This window comes from Somniosus microcephalus, chromosome 3 (genome assembly GCF_052327205.1).
Source record: "Somniosus microcephalus isolate GS21.2 chromosome 3, FLI_Smic_1.0, whole genome shotgun sequence".
In the NCBI taxonomy this organism is placed as follows: domain Eukaryota; kingdom Metazoa; phylum Chordata; class Chondrichthyes; order Squaliformes; family Somniosidae; genus Somniosus; species Somniosus microcephalus.
The window spans coordinates 185,014,278-185,036,637 of record NC_140989.1 but is presented as its reverse complement, the minus strand read 5'-3'; the positions used below and the strand labels follow the sequence as shown (position 1 = coordinate 185,036,637).

The following is a 22,360-nucleotide window of genomic DNA, read 5'->3' as shown; positions in this document are numbered from 1 at the left end:
GGACCCTTCATCAGAATGGAAAAGGTTACAGAAGAGAGGTTTTAAGCAGGGGCAGGGAGGAACATGGGTAAGTTATAATGTTAAGTTTCTTTTTTACATGTGAGCCACATATGTATTATTCTTTTACACCACTTTCACATCTTGCCCATTCTTGGTAGTTGGCTGGCAAGTGGACTTTTCAGTTGTGTAAGAAATCACACAACACCAGGTTATAGTCCAACAGCTTTATTTGAAATCACAAGCTTTCGGAGCGCTGCTCCTTCATCAGGTGAAGTGGAGAGATGCATAAAAACACAGCTTATATAGTCAGATGTTTACAAGTAATCTTTCTAACTGCCATTTATCACAACTTGGCAGAGAGATAATCACAGCAATCAAAGGTGTGAATGGTGTCCAAACAGGTCAGTCAGGAAAACATTACATCAAAGAACAATGAGGTGGGGTCACAAGGGGTCAAATGTTGCAGATGCTGGGGTCTGTATGAAAAACAAAAAAACAGACAAAAAACATTTTTTTTGCTGGAAATCACAGCAGGTCCGGCCGCATCTGTGTAGAGAGAACAAGCCAACGACGACTCGAGTCTGGATGACCCTACGTCAGGTGGGGTTACATGTAGCATGACATGAATCCAAGATCCTGGTTCAGGCCGTCCTCATGGGTGCGGAACTTGGCTATCAGTTTCTGCTCGATGATTTTGCGTTGTCGTGTGTCTCGAAGGCCGCCTTGGAGAATGCTTACCAGAAGATCGGAGGCTGAATGTCCTTGACTGCTGAAGTGTTCCCCGACTGGGAGGGAACACTCCTGCCTGGCGATTGTTGCACGGTGTCCGTTCATCCATTGTCGCAGTGTCTGCATGGTCTCGCCGATGTACCATGCTCCGGGGCATCCTTTCCTGCAACGTATGAGGTAGACAACGTTGGCCGAGTCACATGAGTATGTACCATGTACCTGGTGGGTGGTGTCCTCACGTGTGATGATGGTATCTGTGTTGATGATCTGGCATGTCTTGCAGAGGTTGCTGTGGCAGGGTTGTGTGGTGTCATGGTCGCTGTTCTTCTGAAAGCTGGGTAATTTGCTGTGAACGATGGTCTGTTTGAGGTTAGGCGGCTGTTTGAAGGCGAGTGGTGGAGGTGCGGGGATGGCCTTAGCGAGGTGTTCGTCATCATCGATGACATGTTGAAGGCTGCGAAGAACATGGCGTAGTTTCTCCGCTCCGGGGAAGTACTGGACGATGAAGGGTACTCTGTTGGTTGTGTCCCGTGTTTGTCTTCTGAGGAGGTCTATGCGATTTTTCGCTGTGGCCCGTCGGAACTGTCGATCGACGAGTCGAGCATCATATCCCATTCTTACGAGGGCATCTTTCAGCATCTGTAGGTGTCCATCGCGTTCCTCCTCGTCTGAGCAGATCCTGTTTATTCACAGGGCTTGTCCATAGGGGATGGCTTCTTTAATGTGGTTAGGGTGGAAGCTGGAGAAGTGGAGCATCGTGAGGTTGTCCATGGGCTTGCGGTAGAGTGAAGTGCTGAGGTGTCCGTCTTTGATGGAGATTCGTGTGTCCAAGAATGAAACCGATTCTGAGGAGTAGTCCATGGTGAGTTTGATGTTGGGATGGAACTTGTTGATGTTATCGTGTAGTCTTTTCAGTGATTCTTCGCCGTGGGTCCATAGGAAGAAAATGTCGTCGATGTATCTGGTGTATAGCGTTGGTTGGAGGTCCTGTGCAGCGAAGAAGTCTTGCTCAAACTTGTGCATGAAGATGTTGGCGTATTGGGGTGCGAATTTGGTCCCCATGGCTGTTCCGTGTGTTTGGGTAAAGAACTGGTTGTCGAAGGTGAAGACATTGTGGTCAAGGATGAAGCGGATGAGTTGTAGGATGGCATCTGGAGATTGGCTGTTGTTGGTGTTGAGTTCAGTTGTGGGAAGACATAAATTGACGCTGAGCAATGGGGGGCTGTGAAAGGGAGGCTTGGTTGTTTGCAGAACTGTTTTTTGTTAGTGGCATGGGTGGTTGGGGGGCGGTGGGGGGGTGCGGGGGAGAGGCAAAAGTGGCTTTTGCATGTGGTTGTTAGATGAGTGCGCTGGTGGAACATAAGTGAACCTTACAGTAAGGAGGGCATCCCAGGCAGCAATGTATGCCTCTGGTGGTGCATTGTCCGCATCACCTTACTCCTCATCCTCCCTTCCGCTACCTTGGAATCGTCTGAGAATGCTCTGTGCTCTGCGCCTTGTTCCTCCTGCGCAGCACAGTCTATGCAGCGCGCAGCACACTACGACCATTCTGGAGACCCTGGCTGGTGCATACTGAACGGCGCCTTCAGGTCTGTCCAGTCACCTTAAGCGCATCTTGAGCATGCCGATGGCTTTTTTAAAATTCATTTATGGGATCAGGGCATCGCTGACAAGGCCAGCATTTATTGCCTATCCCTAATTGCCCTTGCGAAGGTGATGGTGAGCTGCCTTCTTGAACCACTGCAGTCCGTGTGGTGAAGGTACTCCCACAGTGCCAGGATTTTGACCCAGCGACGATGAAGGATCGGCAATATTCTTCTAAGTCAGGATGGTGTGTGACTTGGCGGGGAACTTGGACGGAGGTGGTGGTGTTCCCATGTGCCTACTGCCCTTGTCCTTCTAGGTGGAAGAGGTCGTGGGTTTGGGAGGTGCTGCCGAAGAAGCCTTGGCAAGTTGCTGCAGTGCATCTTGTAGATGGTACACAATGAAGCTGCGGTACGCCGGTGGTGGAGGGAGTGAATGTTTGAGGTGGTGGATGGGGTACCAATCAAGCGGGCTGCTTTGCCCTGGATGGTGGCGCGCTTCTAGAGTGTTGTTGCAGCTGCACTCAGCCAGGCAAGTGGAGAGTATTCCATCACACTCCTGACTTGTGCCTTGTAGATGGTGGAAAGGCTTTGGGGAGTCAGGAGGTGAGACACTCGCCGCAGAATACCTAGCCTCTGACCTGCTCTTGTTGCCACAGTATTTATGTGGCTGGTCCAGTTAAGTTTCTGGTCGACGGTGACCCCCCAGGATGTTGATGGTGGGGGATTCGGCAATGGTAATGTCGTTGAATGTCAAGGGGAGGTGGTTAGACTCTCGCTTGTTGGAGATAGTCATTGCCTGGCACTTCAGTGGCATGAATGTTACCTTACTACATGTCACATCTGGTGATCATATGGCATCCATTGTATCACTCCTGTGCCTATTTCCTCGGGTTTCTGAGAGGTATCATCAGCCACATTTTAAGTGGGTATTCCTTGTCTCTGAGCAGCCAGCCGGTAACTCTGCTTCCAGGTGAAAAGACATTTGGAAGGGTCGACTGCTGCAGGATGATAACATCATGGCTGCTGCCTGGGAATCTTGCACATACCTGCATAAAGATCTTTCTGTGGTTGCACACCAGCTGTGCATTGATGGAGTGGCAGTCCTTGCAGTTAAGGAACACTCCTGGGTGATCTATGGGTGCCTTAATTGCCATATGTGTGCAGTCGATGACGCCCTGCACCTGTGGGAAGCCAGCCGGAGCCCCAGACCCGAGCGCCCACTCATTCTGACTGGTGTCCTAACAGGCGAAGGTGGCATAATTGCTGGCCCTGGCAAAGAAGCAATCAATCACTTGTCTTTTGCAATTGTGTGCCACCGACTGCAAGATCCTGCAAATGTCTCTGGATGAGCCCTGGAAAGGTCCAGAAGCAAAATAGTTGATGGCGGTGGTGACTTTGACAGCCACTGGTAAAGCGTGTCCAGTTGGCTGTAGGTCTTGTTCCAGCATGCTGCAAATGTCCGCCACCACCTGACGCAATTCGCTGAGCCTCCTGAGACACTGGTGTTCTGACATATCGAGGAAGCTTAATCTCTACCTGTAGGCCCTGTGTGCCTCCATAAAACCTGGAAGTGGGCGCGTTGGAGGCAGGTTGGGGTTGGAGTTGGGGTCCAGAATTTTAAAATTTCCATCCCCACCCACTCCCAATCCACCCATTTTTTGTGCGTTAAAATTCCACCCCCACCCCCCATAAACTTGCAGCAGAGTTCATCAGGGATGGGAACACTAACTGATGTTTCTTCTCCTTAGTCTGGGGTGCTAAGGCAATTTGTAAAAACTCGAAAACTGCGCCAAGCTGAGACAAACTGGAAATCAAGCCTGCGATCTTGCAATTTGTAAGAATTGGTACAGGTGGTCCTACTAGGCTACTGGGAAAGCTTATATTTTATATTTTAAACTGCTTCTTCAGAGCTTGTAAAATGCTATAATTGTCTGATTATGTGATATGCTTATTTAAAATGTCACTGGATTTTGAAAAGTCCATTGGTACTGGAGCGAAGTTGTTCTGTGATTATAAACTTGCAAACAAACAAGAAAAACATTACTATAATACAATAACACCAATCAAACTACAAGTAAAAGTTAGGATTTTATACTCTTACCAGCTAGCATAAAAATTGCCAAGTGAATATGCAACATAGCAGCACATGGAGATAACAATGGTCCATTTACAGCCAAGGTATTTTATCATTATAGGTGGAAGGAACATTGAAGAGAGGATGAGGGCTGCATAGATGACACTTAATGAGGCCAGGCCTAGGCCTTCATCTGCGTTCAGACTGCTCTGTAAAACAGTAACAAAATAAGGGGTGAGATAAATCACAATGCATTAACAACTTGCATAATGAAAATTAAGTACATTCAGGTACTACCTAAAATAAGTGGCATCAGAAGGTTTGATTATTTACCAGTAAAAGAAAGTATAGATTCAGAAAAGACTATCCAGGCAATAATGTCTGTTCTATCCACATTATGTATCAGACCTACCAAATATTTTGGCCCGGATTTTGCGATCGTAATGACGGCAGAACTGTAGCGTTCACTGTCATTGTCCCTCTGAAACTGACCGGAACTTCAGGATTTAGCGTATGCGCACATAAACACAGAAATCCTGAACTTGTGGTCAGTTATTCTCTGCTCCACCACAGGCAGCGCTGTGGAACTCCCCATAGCTGGCAATCAGTGAAATCACTTGAACTGATGAAAACTTTCCCTTTTCTGCTCTAAATCGCTGTTAAACACCCCATAAAAAGTCACACCTTGTTTGAATAGGTGTAACTGGGGTTTTAATCGTGTATTGACTGCTGAACAACAGTTCTAGCCCTGAAAAACTAATTTTATATTTATGGAATGTCAAATTTCTCTTCTGATAAAAATTACTACATTTTTAAAATAAAAATATATTTTTTCTATGTTTGTTTATGATATTTCAGCTTCTACCTTAACCCCATGTGTATGTCCCAATCTTAATTTTGCTCTCTGTAAAAAAAAAATTAAAGTGTATGATAATCAGTGCTTTTTATTTCCTGGTTTGCTGGCTGAGAATTCTTCAATGCGATTGGCTACTTCTTAGACAGCTTGATGACATCACTGATAATGTACACTGGGGAATCCCCTTTGGACAGCGCTACAATCAAATTAAGGTCGGGAAAGCTAACGTTTTCGCCACAGAGATCGCAAGATCATTGTGGACAGCTTTCTTCAAGGTCAGCGGCAATCACCGTCACTTCGCAGCTGACCGCAAATTCCAGGCCATTTTGTTCTCTGGAAGTTTAATGCTGAAGATTTTATCAGGAAAAGTTCTAATACATGACACTCTGAATTAATATGTGACATTCTTCCAGCTGGGGTGCGGTGCACATTCACAGAAAAACTTGCAAGAGGTGACAAGCACATACATCAGACAGGCTAGCAGCAGCAAAACTATGTCAATATTTTTCTTCCTTCTGATAAGGCCACAGCAAGTTATAGAAAGTTCAAAAAGTAGTTCTCTGATGAGTCTATGGCTTAGTTTCAGAATGTACTGTCCATGGGGAAAACTACAAAATTATCTGCATGATATTTGAAATAATGCTGGGTTTTAGGTATCCTGACAAATATGCCAAGGAACCAGATGAATGCTTAACACCTTAACTTTTTGCTGAGGAACCATCTGGGTTTTACCACTCAGTTTGGGTCTAGGAGTGAGTGATGCTTAAGTCGGCTTGCCGAACTGTCTTGCACCACAGATTGGATTGAAATTAAATTACCAACCTAAATTAAAATACCCACTAGCTACTGAGAAAATGAATTAAGCCTTTCTTGTTGAATTACCAAGGGAGAAGTGAGACCACAAATCATGCACTAACATCTATTTATTGACTACAACATCACAACTTAAAGTTAAACACTGAGGGCATGATCTTGCCAGCCCTGGGGAGGCGGGTATGGAGGCGGGACTGCTGGGAAAATGGCAGAATTTGGGGGCGGGAGCCCAACCCGCCCCCAACCTGCCTCCATGCCTTCTGCCCAGGAGGCGGGTAGCCGTCCCGTGCCGGATCCCGTCTCCTTGTAGGCGGAAAGGGATTAAAGCCTATTAACTGCCTGTTAACACGTATAATTAATAGCTACAAATAGATGTAGTCAGGGTCATATGCAGTTTGAATAACAAAAAGTTAATAGTCAGTTACTTAACAAAATGAGTAACAGAGGTTGTAAATGAAATTCAGTAGTGTTACTGTAGTGTATGTGCCTTTATGGGGAGAACTACTTTTTACAGCTCCTGTATACTGTAGTACCGGCAGTGACCACACCTGTATATAACCCTGAGTAGGGATCTGTGCTGTTTTAGTTTTAGAGCAACCCTCATCCAGTAAACACCTGTTGATTGTTCCTCTGCAGTCTCTGTCAATTATTTGAAGGACACCCTACCTAAAGATTCACGGATTCAACATTGGCGACGAGGTGATTCGAACCTACCTGCAACTCTGCAGAAGAAGGCCGATTCCATCAGTGCGGGCGTTGACCATCCTGAGAGGACTTGAGCAGGCAGAGGAGGCTGTGGAGAGCTGGGCTTGGTTCTCCAGCCACGACGATCCAGCGCAGTGGGCTGGCAGCAGGTATGGCGCAGACCCTTCCCGGACAACGGCGGCGGGAGCCGACCGACGGCACAGAAAAAGGCCGAGCAGCATCGACGGGTAAGAGAGAGGGTAAAGCGCACAGGGCGCAGCCGGGGTTGAAGACCGAGCGGCGTCAACGAGAGAGGGTGAAGCGCGCAGGGCGCAGCCGGGGTTGAAGACCAAGCGGCGTCAACGAGAGAAGCGCACAGGAAAATGCGCAGAGCGCGGCCGGTGTTCAAGGGCTGAGCAGCGTCCGCGGGGGAAGAAAAGAAAGCGCGGGAGACGCCATTTGGGCCGCAGTGGAGAAGAAAGGGACGCGCGGGAGACGCCATTTTGAGCCAGCGGAGAAGGGAGAGCGCGGGAGACGCCATTTTGAGCCAGCGGAGAAGAAGGGAGAGCGCGGGAGATGCCATTTTTAGCCAGTCTAACCACACCCAGGGATGCAGAAGAGTAGCAGGGTCACAGCGTTCAACAATGAAGTCGAAGATTGGGCGACATATGTAGAACGCATAGAGGTGTACTGCAAAGCGAATGAAGTGCCAGATGCCAGGAAAGCACTGGTATTGTTGAATTCCATGGGTGCAAAAATGTACGGCTTACTGCGCAACCTAGTCACCCCAGAGAAGCCAGTGGAAAAGGATTTTGAAAGCATAGTGGCAATCCTACAGGACCACTTAAACCCCACACCGCTGCTGATAGCAGAAAGATTTAAGTTTCACAAAAGGAACCAGCATAAAGACGAAAGTAATGCTGAGTATTTAATGGAACTGCGCGAGCTATCGAAATACTGCCAGTTTGGAACGGGACTAGCAGATACTTTAAGGGACAAGTTTGTGTGTGGGCTTCAAAGTGAAGGAAGCTAGAAATGGCTTCTATCAGAAAAGGATATAACGCTGGACAAGGCTTCCAACATGGCAGTATCACATGAAGCAGCCGCACGGGGCGCTGCAGAGATACAATGGAGACCGCAAGAATATGGCACAAATGAAATGTCATATGGAGCAGTGAAGTGTTATCGCTGCGGCAGAACAACACATGACCATAAGGATTGTTGGTTTAAGGACCAAGTGTGCAGACAGTGTGGAAAAGTAGGACACATAATAAGAGTCTGCAGGTCGGGAAAGAAAACCAGCAGCAAGAAACCTCCACAGGAGAAGTACAAAAAGGTACAGAAGGTGACGGAGAGTAGTTCAGACGAACAGAAAAGTGATACAGACTCCGGAAGCAAGGAGCTGGGTTGTCTGAAACTACATAATGGAGGATCACCAAACTATCTGGGTCACACTCAAGATAGACGGAGTCCAAGTGAAAATGGAATTGGACACAGGATCAGCCCTAACAGTCATAAACTACATAGTGTGATCAAAACGGAGGATCACCAAACTATTGTGGTGTATGTGCCTTTAAGAGCCCCTGTGTACTGTAATGCCGGCAATGGCCACTCGGGCTATATAAGCCTGTATAGTGTCTTGTATCTGTTAGTTCACCTCCAGACCTTGTTCAGTAAACACCTGTGAAACCAACTCCTACATTCCGTGTCTCCATTAACACACGGATACAACAGTGGCGACGAATTGGAAATGGACTTACCTGCAATTCGGCAGCACCTCAAGGAGATCGATTCCTCAGACGAAAGTCGAAGAAAAACAAGGAAGAAAAAAAAAACTGTGGTTTCACCAGCTAGCCGAGCTGGTGGCAGGTACTGCAATAATCCTTCCTGGGCGGCGGGCTGGGGCTCCATCGGCTGGCTCTGCAGCGGGGCCAAGCAGCGAAGGCGGAGGCAAACAGAGACAGAGGGTGGAGCACTCGGGAGACGGCCGGCGCTGCAAAGCAGGTCGGCGTTCGGACCAAGCAGAGGGAGGGAAAAGTCCCAGAGAGTACGGCGGGAACGAGTCTCCACCTATTAAAAATACCTATGTAAATAAAAACCGCGGAGAACAGCGTTGTCAGCAGCGGCAGCGGCGGCAAAGCGCGGGAGGCGCCATTTTTTTTTGGGGGGGAAGAAAGGAAAGCGCGGGAGGCGCCACTTTTTTCAGGATGCCTAAGACTGGCAATGTTACTGCTTTCGAGAGCGATATAGAGGATTGGACCACATATGTGGAAAGAGTAGAGGTATATTGCACAGCAAATGAAATAGAGGATGATAAAAAGGCATCAGTACTTCTAAATCTAATGGGCGCAAGGACATACGGGCTGTTACGAAACTTAATCACTCCCGCCAAACCGAAGGACAAGAATTTTAAGGAGATTGTTGATACCCTACAGGAGCACTTAAACCCAACACCGCTGCTGATAGCAGAACGATTCAAATTCTTCAAGAGGAACCAGCACAAGAATGAAAGTAACGCTGATTACCTCACCGAATTAAGGAAGCTGTCAAAGCACTGCCAATTCGGGGCAGGACTGGCAGATTCTCTTTGAGACAAATTCGTCTGCGGTCTCCAAAGTGAAGGAACACAGAAAAGGCTACTTTCTGAGAAAGATTTGACACTGGACAAGGCTTTCAGTATGGCTGTATCATACGAAGCAGCCGCAAGAGGAGCTGCAGAGATACAGCAAAAGCCACAGGACTTCGGCACCCATGAAATGACACAGGGTTTTGAGAGATGTTATCGCTGTGGCAGATCCACCCATGACCAGAGGGACTGCTGGTTCAAGGACAAAGCATGCAAGCAATGCAGAAAGATTGGACACATTGCACGTGTATGCCGATCTGGAAACAAAAAATCCACGGACAGGAAAAAAATCAATAAGGAAAAGTACAGAAAGGTACAAATGATGACGGACAGTAGCTCCGAAGACCAGAAGAGCGATAGCGACTCCAGAAACAAGAGACTAAGCTGTCTCAAATTACATAATGTAATTGCCAAAGAAGATTACCAGACCATTAGGGTTACCCTCACGATAGCGGGGTCCCCAGTTAAAATGGAGCAAGATACAGGATCAGCTCTGACCGTCATAAGTCGATGGGATTACGAGCGGCTATTTCCGCATATACCTTTGAAAGACACATCCATTATCTTGAAAACATATACGGGGCAGAAAGTATACCCCAAAGGGAAAATAAGGGTGCCTGTTGTATACAACGGCAAGGAAATACAGAAGTTGTATTTATACGTTCTGCAAGATGGTGGGCCACCGCTGTTGGGACGTGAATGGATCAGGAAGATACGTTTAGACTGGCACTCCATTCAGGCACTGACGGTGACCAGTAAGAAAAAAAATGATGATGACATCATACTTGAACGATTAAAAGACATCTTAGCCAACGCCAAGGAAGTGTTAGTGTTAGACGAGTTAATGGCACAAATAACTACATATGGGTATCATCGTGTGGCCATTACAGAAACATGGCTGCAGGGTGACAATGCCTGGGAATTAAACATACCAGGTTATTTAACGATCAGGAAAGACAGGCGGGAAGGAAGGGGAGGTGGGGTGGCTATGTTAATAAAGGAAGGAATCACTGTAATACAGAGAAATGATATTGGGTCAAAAGATCAGGATAATGAAACAGTTTGGGTGGAGGTAAGGAATAATAAGGGGAAAAAAACACCAGTGGGCATAGTCTATAGGCCTCCGAACAGTTGCAACTATGTTGGACGGAGTATCAATCAGGAAATAGTTGAGGCTTGTAATAAGGGAACATCTATAATTATGGGGGATTTTAACTATCATATTAATTGGACAAATCAAATTGGGCAGGGCTGCCTTGAGGATGAGTTCATTGAGTGTATTAGGGATGGGTTTCTTGAGCAGTATGTAACTGAACCGACCAGGGGGCAAGCAACCTTAGATCTGGTCCTGTGTAATGAGACAGGATTAATTAAAAATGTCCTAGTAAAGGGTCCCCTTGGAATGAGTGACCATAACATGGTTGAATTCCATATTCAATTAGAGGGTGAGAAGGTTGGATCTCAAACAAGCGTGCTAAGCTTGAATAAAGGAGACTATGAAGGTATGAGAGCGGAACTGAGTAGAGTGGATTGGGAAAATAGGTTAAAGGGTAAGACGATACATGATCAGTGGTGTACATTTAAGGAGTTATTTTACAACTTCCAAAAAATATATATTCCACTGAGAAGAAAAGGGTGTAAAAGAAAAGACAGCCATCCGTGGCTAAGTAAAGAAATTAAGGATAGTATTCGACTAAAAACAAGGGCATATAAGGTAGCCAAATCTAGTGGGAGGATAGAGGATTGGGAAAACTTTAAAAGACAGCAATAAATAACAAAAAGATTGATTAAGAAAGGGAAGATAGATTATGAAAGTAAATTAGCAAAAAATATAAAAACAGATAGTAAGAGTTTTTACAGTTAGATAAAAAGAAAAAGGGTGGCTAAAGTAAATGTTGGTCCCTTAGAGGATGAGACCGGGAAATTAATGGTGGGAAATATGGAGATGGCAAAAACACGGAATGAATATTTTGTATCAGTCTTTACAGTAGAAGACACTAAGTATATCCCAACACTGGACAAACAGGGGGCTATAGGGGGGGAGGAGCTAAACATGATCAAAATCACGAAGGAAGTGGTACTCGGTAAAATAATGGGACTCAAGGCGGATAAATCACCTGGACCTGATGGCTTACATTCTAGGATCTTGAGGGAAGTGGCGGTAGGGATTGTGGATGCATTGGTAATAATTTTCCAAAACTCCCTGAACTCAGCAAAGGTCCCAGCAGACTGGAAAACTGCTAATGTAACACCCTTATTTAAAAAGGGCAGTAGACAGAAGGCTGGAAACGATAGACCGGTTAGCCTAACATCTGTGGTAGGTGAAATTTTGGAGTCCATTATTAAGGAGACAGTAACAGGACATTTGGATAATCATCATTTAATAGGACAAAGTCAGCATGGTTTTATGAAGGGGAAGTCATGTTTGACAAATTTGCTGGAGTTCTTTGAGGAAGTAACATATAGGGTGGATAAAGGGGAACCAGTGGACGTAGTGTATTTAGACTTCCAAAAGGCATTTGACAAGGTGCCACACAAAAGATTATTGCTTAAGATAAAAAATCACGGGATTGGGGGTAATATTCTGGCATGGATAGATGATTGCCTATCTAACAGAAGGCAGAGAGTTGTGATAAATGGTTCATTCTCAGAATGGCAATCAGTAACTAGTGGTGTTCCGCAGGGGTCGGTGCTGGGTCCCCAACTCTTTACAATCTATATTAACGATTTGGAGGAGGGGACCGACTGCAACATATCAACGTTTGCAGATGATACTAAGATGGGAGGGAAAGTAGTGAGTGAGGAGGACATAAAAAACCTGCAAGGGGACATAGACAGGCTAAGTAAGTGGGCAGAGATTTGGCAGATGGAATACAATACTGGAAAGTGTGAGGTTATGCACTTTGGCAGGAAAAATCGTAGAGCAAGTTATTATCTTAATGGCAAGAAACTGGAAAGTACTGAAGTACAAAGGGATCTGGGGGTCCTGGTGCACGAAACTCAAAAGGTTAGTATGCAGGTGCAGCAAGTGATTAAGAAGGCCAATGGAATGTTGGCTTTCATTGCTAGGGAGATAGAATATAAAAATAGGGATGTATTGCTTCAGTTGTACAAGGTATTGGTGAGACCGCACCTGGAATACTGCATACAGTTTTGGTGTCCATACTTAAGAAAAGACATACTTGCTCTCGAGTCAGTACAAAGAAAGTTCACTCGGTTAATCCTGGGGATGAGGGGATAGACAGATGAGGAGAGGTTGAGTAGATTGGGACTCTACTCATTGGAGTTCAGAAGAATGAGAGGCGATCTTATTGAAACATATAAGATTGTGAAGGGGTTGGATCGGGTGGAAGCGGGGAGGATGTTCCCGATGATGGGTGAAAATAGAACTAGGGGGCATAGTCTTAGAATAAGGGGCTGCTCTTTCAAAACTGAGATGAGGAGGAACTGCTTCACTCAGAGGGTGGTAGGTCCATGGAATATGCTGCCCCAAAAAGCTGTAGAAGCTACATCATTACATAAATTTAAAACAGAAATAGACAGTTTCCTATAAGTAAAGGGAATTAAGGGTTACGGGGAGCGGGCAGGAACTTGGACATGAGTCTAGGTTCGGATCGGAGCGGGCCCAGGGGTCGTGTAGCCTGATCCTGCTCCTATTTCGTGTGTCTAATTATGTTAGATTCAGGAGATGGTTCTGTGATAGTGGATTGGCGGTTAGGATCAGATCAGCCATGATCTTATTGAATGGCGGAGCAGGCTCGAGGGGCCGATTGGCCTACTCCTGCTCCTATTTCTTATGTTCTTATGTTCTTATGTTTCAACAGGAACTAGGAACCTTGAAAGGCGTCACCGCCTCAATAAAAGTGGAAGATGCGGCAATTCCCAAGTTTTTTAAGGCAAGGCCGGTGCCATACGCAATTCGTCCAGCAGTCGAGGCAGAGCTGGAGAATTTGGAAAAGGCAGGCGTATTATCCAAGATAGATTGGAGCGAGTGGGCAACACCCATCGTCCCGGTCATGAAGAAAACGCTGAATAATGATAAATCTGAAGAACAGAGAAAAATTCACATCTGTGGGGACTTCAAGGTGACTGTAAACCCGGTCCTTCACACGGTACAGTATACTCTTCCGAGGATAGAAGATATTTTCGCCTCACTATCCGGAGGGAAACGTTTCACCAAAATTGACTTGGCACAGGCATATCTACAGATGGAGGTTGAAGAGGCCTCTAAAAAGTATCTCACGATAAATACACACAAAGGCCTGTACCAGCACAATCGACTGGTTTTCGGAGTAGCATCAGCTCCAGCTATCTGGCAAAGAGCTATGGAGCAAGTCCTCCAAGGGATTCCGGGGACTCAATGCTACCTAGACGACATCCTTATAACAGGAGAAAACGACAACGAGCACCTTGCCAATTTGGAGCAGGTGCTCACTAGGCTGAGAGAACGGGGCCTACGAGCAAATCGCCCCAAGTGTGAATTTTTCCAGAAACAAATATCATATTGTGGCCACATAATTAACGAGGAAGGGTTGCCTAAGTCACCTGAAAAAATTGAAGTGGTCATAAAAGCCCCAGCACCTGAAAATGTCTCACAATTAAGGTCGTTCCTGGGATTGATAAATTACTATCATAAATTTTTACCGAACTTGTCAACTCTTCTGAACCCTCTTAACGAACTGCTACGAACAGGAGTAATTTGGAAATGGAGCGAAGACTGTAAACTTGCCTTCCATAAATGCAAAGGCTTGATCACGGCCAAGGAAGTTTTGGCTCATTACAACCCATCACTGCCAATCAGACTGGCGTGCGATGCATCCCCTTACGGCGTAGGAGCGGTATTATCGCATAGATTCCCTGATGGCTTGGAGCGGCCGATAGCTTTTGCGTCACGCTCATTGAACTCAGCTGAGCGTAACTATGCCCAGATCGACAGGGAAGCACTCAGCCTGGTATGGGGAGTGAAGAAATTCAACCATTACCTACACGGACAAAAATTTACCTTGTTGACTGACCATCAACCCCTCGTCTCCATATTCAACCCTAAAAAGGGTGTTCCCATTATGACAGCGCAAAGGCTACAGAGCTGGTCCCTTTTCCTAGGGGCACACCAATATGACATAGAATACAAAGGATCAAAACAGCATGGGAATGCTGACGGTTTATCGCGCCTACCGTTGCCAATGGTAGAAGAGGCACCTACAGTGGACCCAGTGGAGATGTTCCACTCAACCATAGTGGAATGTCTACCAGTAACAAATTCTGCCATTGAAAAGGAAACGAGAAATGACCCGACTCTCTCACGGGTCTACGATTTAACGGTGAAGGGATGGCCAGCACATGGCGAACCACTGTTGCCAGCATTCTCGCAAAGAAGAGAACAGCTGTCAGTGTGCCGAGGAACCTTGATGTGTGGATCCAGAGTGGTGATTCCACCCAAACTCCAGGATAAAGTGCTAAAGGAGCTTCACGAGGGGCATCTGGGTGGAGTGAAAATGAAGAACCTAGCCAGAGCGTTTGTGTGGTGGCCAGGTATCGATGGAGACATCGAAGAAATGACCAAGAGCTGCCTAGGATGCCAGAAGGTCCAAAACGCCCCACCACAAGCCCCTCTACATCCATGGGAGTGGCTCTCATCTCCATGGCAAAGGGTACACATCAACTTTGCTGGTCCATTTATGGACTCAATGTTCTTAATCGCGGTTGATGCACACTCCAAGTGGCCGGAGGTAATAAAGATGTCCTCCACCACCACGGAAAAAACCATCACAGTATTAAGGACCATATTTGCCAGGAATGAGCTGCCGGAACAGATCTGTTCTGATAATGGACCGCAATTTGTGTCCGAAGAATTCAGGAAGTTCTTAAAAAACAATGGGGTTAAGCACTACACGTCCGCCCCATACCATCCCGCCACCAATGGATTGGCTGAAAGGTTTGTCCAGACCTTCAAGAAGGCCATAAAGGCCATGGGTAATGAAGACATAAATCTACAGCATAAGGTAGATAACTTCTTGTTTGCATACAGGAATGCAACACATGTGGTTACAAACCAAACTCCCGCCATGATGTTCTTCAATAGAAGCCTAAGGTGCAGGCTGGATTTGATCAAGCCAAACATCAGAAGGGACGTGGAGAACCGGCAATTTCAAGGCATGAATGAAAGGCCAACTAGAACCTTCCAGATAGGTCAAAAAGTTTTGGCCCGGGACTACCGTACCGAGAAATGGCAGCCTGGAACTATTTGCACACGACTAGGACCGCTGATGTATACCGTGGACATTGGAGAAAGCATAATAAGGCGCCATGCTGACCAGGTCATAGAGTCATCCGAAAAGGGACAACCTACACCACAACTCTATACGCCTAATGATGAAGCAGAGATACCCATAGTATCTACCTCCGATCCGGTGATACCGGAACCAGATGAACCCGACACTGGCATTCAAGCCGAATCGACCTTGCCAAAAGTACCTACTACACCACCAAAAACTACTACACCACCGAGGCGTTATCCGGACCGAATCAGGAAGCCTCCAGAGAGACTGACTTATAATTGATTAACTGCAGCAAATGTGTAGATTATTGTTCTTGTAACATGTTAATTAATGATTACTTAAAATGTTATGTACTGGTTGTCTAAAAGGGGAGGAATTGTGGTGTATGTGCCTTTAAGAGCCCCTGTGTACTGTAATGCCGGTAATGGCCACTCGGGCTATATAAGCCTGTATAGTGTCTTTTGTCTGTTAGTTCACCTCCAGACCTTGTTCAGCAAACACCTGTGAAACCAACTCCTGCATTCCGTGTCTCCATTAACACATGGATACAACAACTATCTGGGTCACGCTCAAGATAGCAGGAGTCCAAGTGAAAATGAAATTGGACACAGGATCAGCCCTAACAGTCATAAACCAAAGGGTCTATAAGCAGCTATTCTCACATATACCCTTGAGAGATACAGAGATTATCTTGAAGACATACACGGGGCAAAAAGTCTACCCCAAAGGAAAAATAAGGGTGAACGTGATATACAACGGCAAGGAAACACCAAAAATAGACTTATATGTATTGCCAGATGGAGGACCACCACTATTAGGACATGAATGGATCCGGAAGATACAGTTAGATTGGCAGGCCATACAAGCACTGACGGTAGATGCCAAAAAGGATGACGACGTCACACCTGGACGACTGTCAAAAATGCTAACTGACGCACAAGAAGTGTTCCAGGAGGGACTCGGAACACTAAAAGGCATAACAGCAACGATCAAAATCGAGGAAAATGCAAGCCCAAAGTTTTTTAAGGCCAGACCGGTGCCTTATGCAATCCGTCCAGCCGTCGAAGCAGAGCTGGAAGGTTTGGAACGTTCTGGAGTACTGAGCGAGTGAGCTACACCCATCGTTCCTGTAATGAAGAGGTCGTTGAGTAATACGCCTGGGGAACCAAAGAAGATTCGCATCTGTGGGGACTTTAAGGTGACAGTGAACCCAGTCCTTCACACGGTACAATATCCGCTTCCGAGGATTGAAGATATTTTCGCCTCGCTATCTGGAGCAAAACGCTTCGCTAAGATTGATCTGGCCCAGGCGTACCTGCAAATGGAGGTAGAAGAAGCCTCGAAACAGTACCTCATGATCAACACTCACAAAGGTCTCTACCAATACAACTGGCTGGTGTTCGGGGTAGCATCAGCTCCGGCTATTTGGCAAAGGGCAATGGATCAAGTCCTGCAAGGGATTCCAAGGACCCAGTGTTATTTGGACGACATCCTGGTCACGGGCGAAAATGACAGTGATCACCTCGCCAACCTGGAGCAGGTGCTCACTAGATTGAAGGAATATGGGCTCCGGGCTAATCGCCACAAATACGAGTTTTTCCAGAAGCAGATCTCGTATTGTGGCCACGTTATTGATGAAGAGGGGTTACATAAGTCCCCTGAAAAGATTGAGGCAGTAGTCAAGGCTCCAGCACCGGAAAATGTGTCACAACTGAGGTCGTTCCTCGGGCTGGTGAACTACTACCATAAGTTCTTGCTGAATTTGTCTACGTTACTACACCCCCTGAACACCCTACTGCAAACGGGGGTACCTTGGAAGTGGAATGACGAATGTAAACGAGCTTTCCAGAAGTGCAAAGAATTGATCACATCAAAAGAGGTGTTGGCTCATTTCAATCCAGCACTACCAATTCGGTTCGCGTGTGATGCATCACCCTATGGCATTGGAGCGGTGCTGTCACAAAAATTCCCGGACAGCTTGGAGAGGCCAGTGGCCTTTGCGTCTCGGTCACTAACCTCAGCCGAGCGTAACTACGCCCAGATTGACAGGGAGGCCCTCAGCCTCGTGTGGGGAGTGAAAAAGTTCAACCACTATCTGCACGGGCAGAAGTTCACCTTGCTGACTGACCACCAACCACTTGTCTCCATCTTTAATCCAAAGAAGGGCGTTCCGGTGATGACTGCGCAACGGCTACAAAGATGGTCCCTTTTTCTAGGGGCGAACCAATATGAAATAGAGTATAAGGGCACGAAACAGCATGGAAACGCTGATGGGCTATCACGCCTGCCACTGCCTACTGCGGAGGAAGCACCAGCAGTGGACCCTGTCAAAATATTTTATTTGACTATAATTGAACACTTGCCAGTAACTAACGCTGATATAGAGAAGGAGACCCGAGATGACCCGACACTGTCTCGGGTATATGATTTGATGGTGAAGGGATGGCCAACACATGGCGACTCATTGTTGCCAGCATTCTCATCCAGAAGAGAACAGCTGTCAGTATGCCAGGGGACCTTGATGTGTGGATCCCGAGTGGTAATTCCACCCAAGTTAAGGGAGAGAGTGCTCAATTAGCTTCACAAAGGCCATCTGGGAGGGGTGAAAATGAAAAGCCTTGCTAGGGCTTATGTGTGGTGGCCGGGGATCGATCAGCAAATCGAGGACCTGACAAAGAGCTGCTCAGGATGCCAGAAGGTTCAAAATGCACCACCACACGCCCCTCAGCACCCATGGGAGTGGCCCTCCTCTCCATGGCAACGGGTGCATATTGATTTTGCTGGTCTATTCATGGACTCAATGTTCTTAATAGCCGTGGATGCGCACTCGAAATGGCCTGAGGTGATCAAAATGTCCTCCACCATCACGGAGAAAATGATTGCAGTCCTACGGACCATATTTGCCAGGAACGGCTTGCCAGAGCAGATTTGCTCTGATAACGGACCACAGTTTTTGTCCGAAGAGTTTCGGAAATTTATGAAAAGGAATGGGGTAAGGCATTACACATTCGCCCCGTATCATCCAGCCACAAATGGATTGGCTGAGAGGTTCGTACAAACCTTTAAAAAGGCCGTAAGGGCCATGTGCGATGACGACATTCCACTGCAGCATAAGGTGGACAATTTCCTGTTAGCCTACAGAAATGCGACACATGCAGTTACCAACCAGACCCCGGCCATGATGTTCTTTAGCCGAAGGTTGAGATCTCGTCTGGATTTGCTCAGACCAAATGTACGAAGAAATGTTGAGAATAAGCAATTCCAGCACATCAATGAGAAACCGACAAGGAGCTTCAATGTGAGGCAGCCAGTCTTGGCCCGCGACTACCGAACAGAGAAATGGCAACCAGGAACAATATGCACACGGCAGGGGCCACTAATGTACACAGTGAATGTTGGGGAGAACATTGTGAGATGCCATGTCGACCAGATCCTAGCGTCACAGGAACGAGTCAACCCCATGTCTCGCATACCTGGTAATGAACCCGACATACAGGTAGCATCTACCCCAGAAACAGTAGTATCGGAAGCTGATGAACCAACCAACGACAAGTGGCAAGAATCGCTTCCGCACCAAGAGCAAGACACTCAGGAAAGGCGCTATCCAGAAAGGATCAGGAAGCCGCCCCAAAGACTGAATTTATAAATGGACTATTTTCAGTTAATGTTGCATGTTAAAAGTGTTAATTGTTAAATGAATATTATGGTACTGTTAATCTAAAAGGGGAGGAATTGTAGTGTATGTGCCTTTAAGGGGAGAAATACTTTTTACAGCTCCTGTATACTGTAGTACCGGCAGTGACCACACCTGTATATAACCCTGAGTAGGGATCTGTACTGTTTTAGTTTTAGAGCAACCCTCATCCAGTAAACACCTGTTGATTGTTCCTCTGCAGTCTCTGTCAATTATTTGAAGGACACCCTACCTAAAGATTCATGGATTGAACAGTTACCATAATTCAACATTAACAGAATCACTGACTATCGAATTATTGTTGAGTTCAGTACAAACCGGACAGGTTGCACCTCAAACACAACCAATATCCTTGCAGCGGGGTGGGGTTGCTAGTGCTGTTGGGAAGTGTTCAAAGGGGAAAAGTAGCAGAATGGATTGCTGGCTGGCTTCAGGACAGAAAGCAGAGAGTAGGAGTAAAGGGTAGGTAGCTATTCACAGTGGCAGAAGGTGGGTAGTGGTGTTCCACAAGGATCAGTGCTGGGACCACTGCTGTTCACAATTTACATTAACGATTTAGACTTAGGAATCAAAAACACAATTTCACCCCAAACAGCCCTTCCCCTTCGCCTGGCACCTTCCCGTGCAAGTGGAGGAGATGTAACACCTGCCCCTATACCTCCCGCCTTCCCACTGTCCAGGGCCCCAAACACACCTTCCAGGCGAAACAGCGATTTACTTGTACTTCTCGCAATCTAGTATACTGTATTCGCTGCTCACGATGCGGTCTCCTCTACATTGGGGAGACCAAACGCAGATTGGGTGACCACTTTGCGGAACACCTCCGTTCAGTCCATAAGGGTGACCCCGAGCTTCCGGTCGCCTGTCATTTTAATTCACCGCTCCATTCCCACTCGGACCTCACTGTCCTTGGCCTCTTGTATTGTTCCACGGAAGCTCAACGTAAACTCGAGCAACAGCACCTCATCTTCCGATTAGGCACTCTGCAGCCTTCCGGACTCAATATCGAGTTCAACAATTTCAGATCATAACCTTGGCCCCTACTTCATTTTTTCTTGTAATTTTTCCACTCCTTTCCCCCCCGTCCTTTCCTTTTGTTTCTTTCTCACACCTGGCAGCTATCTCTTGCCCTGCCAGTACACTTTACACCCAATCTCAGCCTATTACCATCTCATCTAGCTCCTACACCTTTTATTGTCTCTTTTTTACTTCTTTTGTTTCTTTTATTCTTTTGTCCGATCGCAGCCCTGCCTCCGATCTATCTTTTCTTTCCAGTTTTGAAGAAGGGTTCGACCCGAAACGTCAACTCAAATTTCTGTCCACGGATGTTGCCTGACCTGCTGAGTTTTTCCAGCATTTTCTGTTGTTATTTCGGATTTCCAACATCCGCAGTATTTTGCTATCGTACCAAATTGGGAGAGTTAGTCAATAATAATAATAATAATAATAATCAACTTTATTGTCATTGTTGGTGCACAAGTGCAGTACAATGAAATGTAGGAGGACTGCAACAAGTTACAGGAGGACATTAATAAACTTGCAGAATGGGCATATAATTGGCAAATGAAGTTCAACACAGATAAATGTGAGGTATTACATTTTGGTAGGAAGAATAGGGAGGTCACTTATCACTTGGAGGGTGCGAGTCTAGGTGGGGTAGAGGAACAAAGGGATCTCGGAGTACAAATACACAAATCACTAAAAGTTGCGACACAGCTTAACAAGGCCATAAAAAAAGCAAACCAAACACTAAAACCAAGCAAACCAAGGACTGGAGAACAGCTAACGTAGTACCATTATTCAAGAAGGGTAGTAGGGATAAACCAGGGAATTACAGGCCAGTGAGCCTAACATCAGTGGTAGGGAAATTTTTGGAAAAAATTCTGAGGGACAGGATTAGTTTCCACTTGGAGAGGCAAGGATTAATCAGGGATAGTCAGCATGGCTTTGTCAAGGGAAGATCATGTCTGACTAATTTGATTGAATTTTTCGAGGGGGTGACTAGGTGTGTGGATGAGGGTAGTGCAGTGGATGTGGTTTACATGGATTTCAGTAAGGCTTTCGATAAAGTCCCACACAGGAGACTAGTCAAGAAGGTAAGAGCCCATGGGATCCAGGGTGCCTTGGCACATTGGATCCAAAACTGGCTTAGCGGCAGAAGGCAGAGGGTGATGGTCGAAGGTTGTTTTTGTGACTGGAAGCCTGTGTCCAGTGGGGTACCACAGGGATCGGTGCTGGGTCCCTTGCTGTTTGTGGTCTACATTAATGATTTGGATGTGAATGATAAAGGTATGATCAGTAAGTTCGTAGATGACACGAAAATTGGTGGGGTGGTAAATAGCGAGGAGCATAGCCTCAGTCTGCAGGACGATATAGATGGGTTGGTCAGATGGGCGGAACAGTGGCAAATGGAATTTAACCCTGAAAAGTGTGAGGTGATGCATTTTGGAGGAACTAACAAGGCAAGGGAATACACAATGAATGGTAAGACCCTAGGAAAGACAGAGGATCAGAGGGACCTTGGTGTGCATGTACATAGATCCCTGAAGGCAGCAGAACAGGTGGATAAGGTGGTTAAAAAGGCATATGGGATACTTGCCTTCATTAGCTGAGGCATAGAATATAAGAGCAGGGAGGTTATGATGGAGCTGTACAAAACGCTGGTTAGGCCACAGCTGGAATACTGTGTGCAGTCCTGGTGGCCATACTATAGGAAGGATGTGATTGCTTTGGAGAGGGTGCAGAGGAGGTTCACCAGGATGTTACCTGGGCTGGAGCGCTTCAGCTATGAAGAGAGACTGGACAGGCTGGGGTTGTTTTCCTTGGAGCAGAGAAGGCTGAGGGGGGACCTGATTGAGGTGTATAAAATTATGAGGGGCATAGATAGGGTAGATAAAAAGGAACTTTTCCCCTTAGTAGAGGGGTCAATAACCAGGGGGCATAGTTTCAAGGTAAGGGGCAGGAGGTTTAGAGGGGATTTGAGGAAAAACTTTTTCATCCAGAGGGTGGTTTGAATCTGG

General features: G+C 46.4%; 1 protein-coding gene across 1 annotated transcript in view; it reads right to left on the bottom strand.

The window, feature by feature from the left end:
- unc93a (unc-93 homolog A) overlaps positions 1 to 22,360 on the bottom strand; it is a 225,391-nt gene that overhangs the window by 168,946 nt on the left and 34,085 nt on the right. The window contains exon 2 of the mRNA XM_085982017.1: positions 4,417 to 4,598. Within this exon, the coding sequence (XP_085838143.1) occupies positions 4,417 to 4,598 (182 nt within the window). The remainder of the gene's footprint in view (positions 1 to 4,416; positions 4,599 to 22,360) is intronic.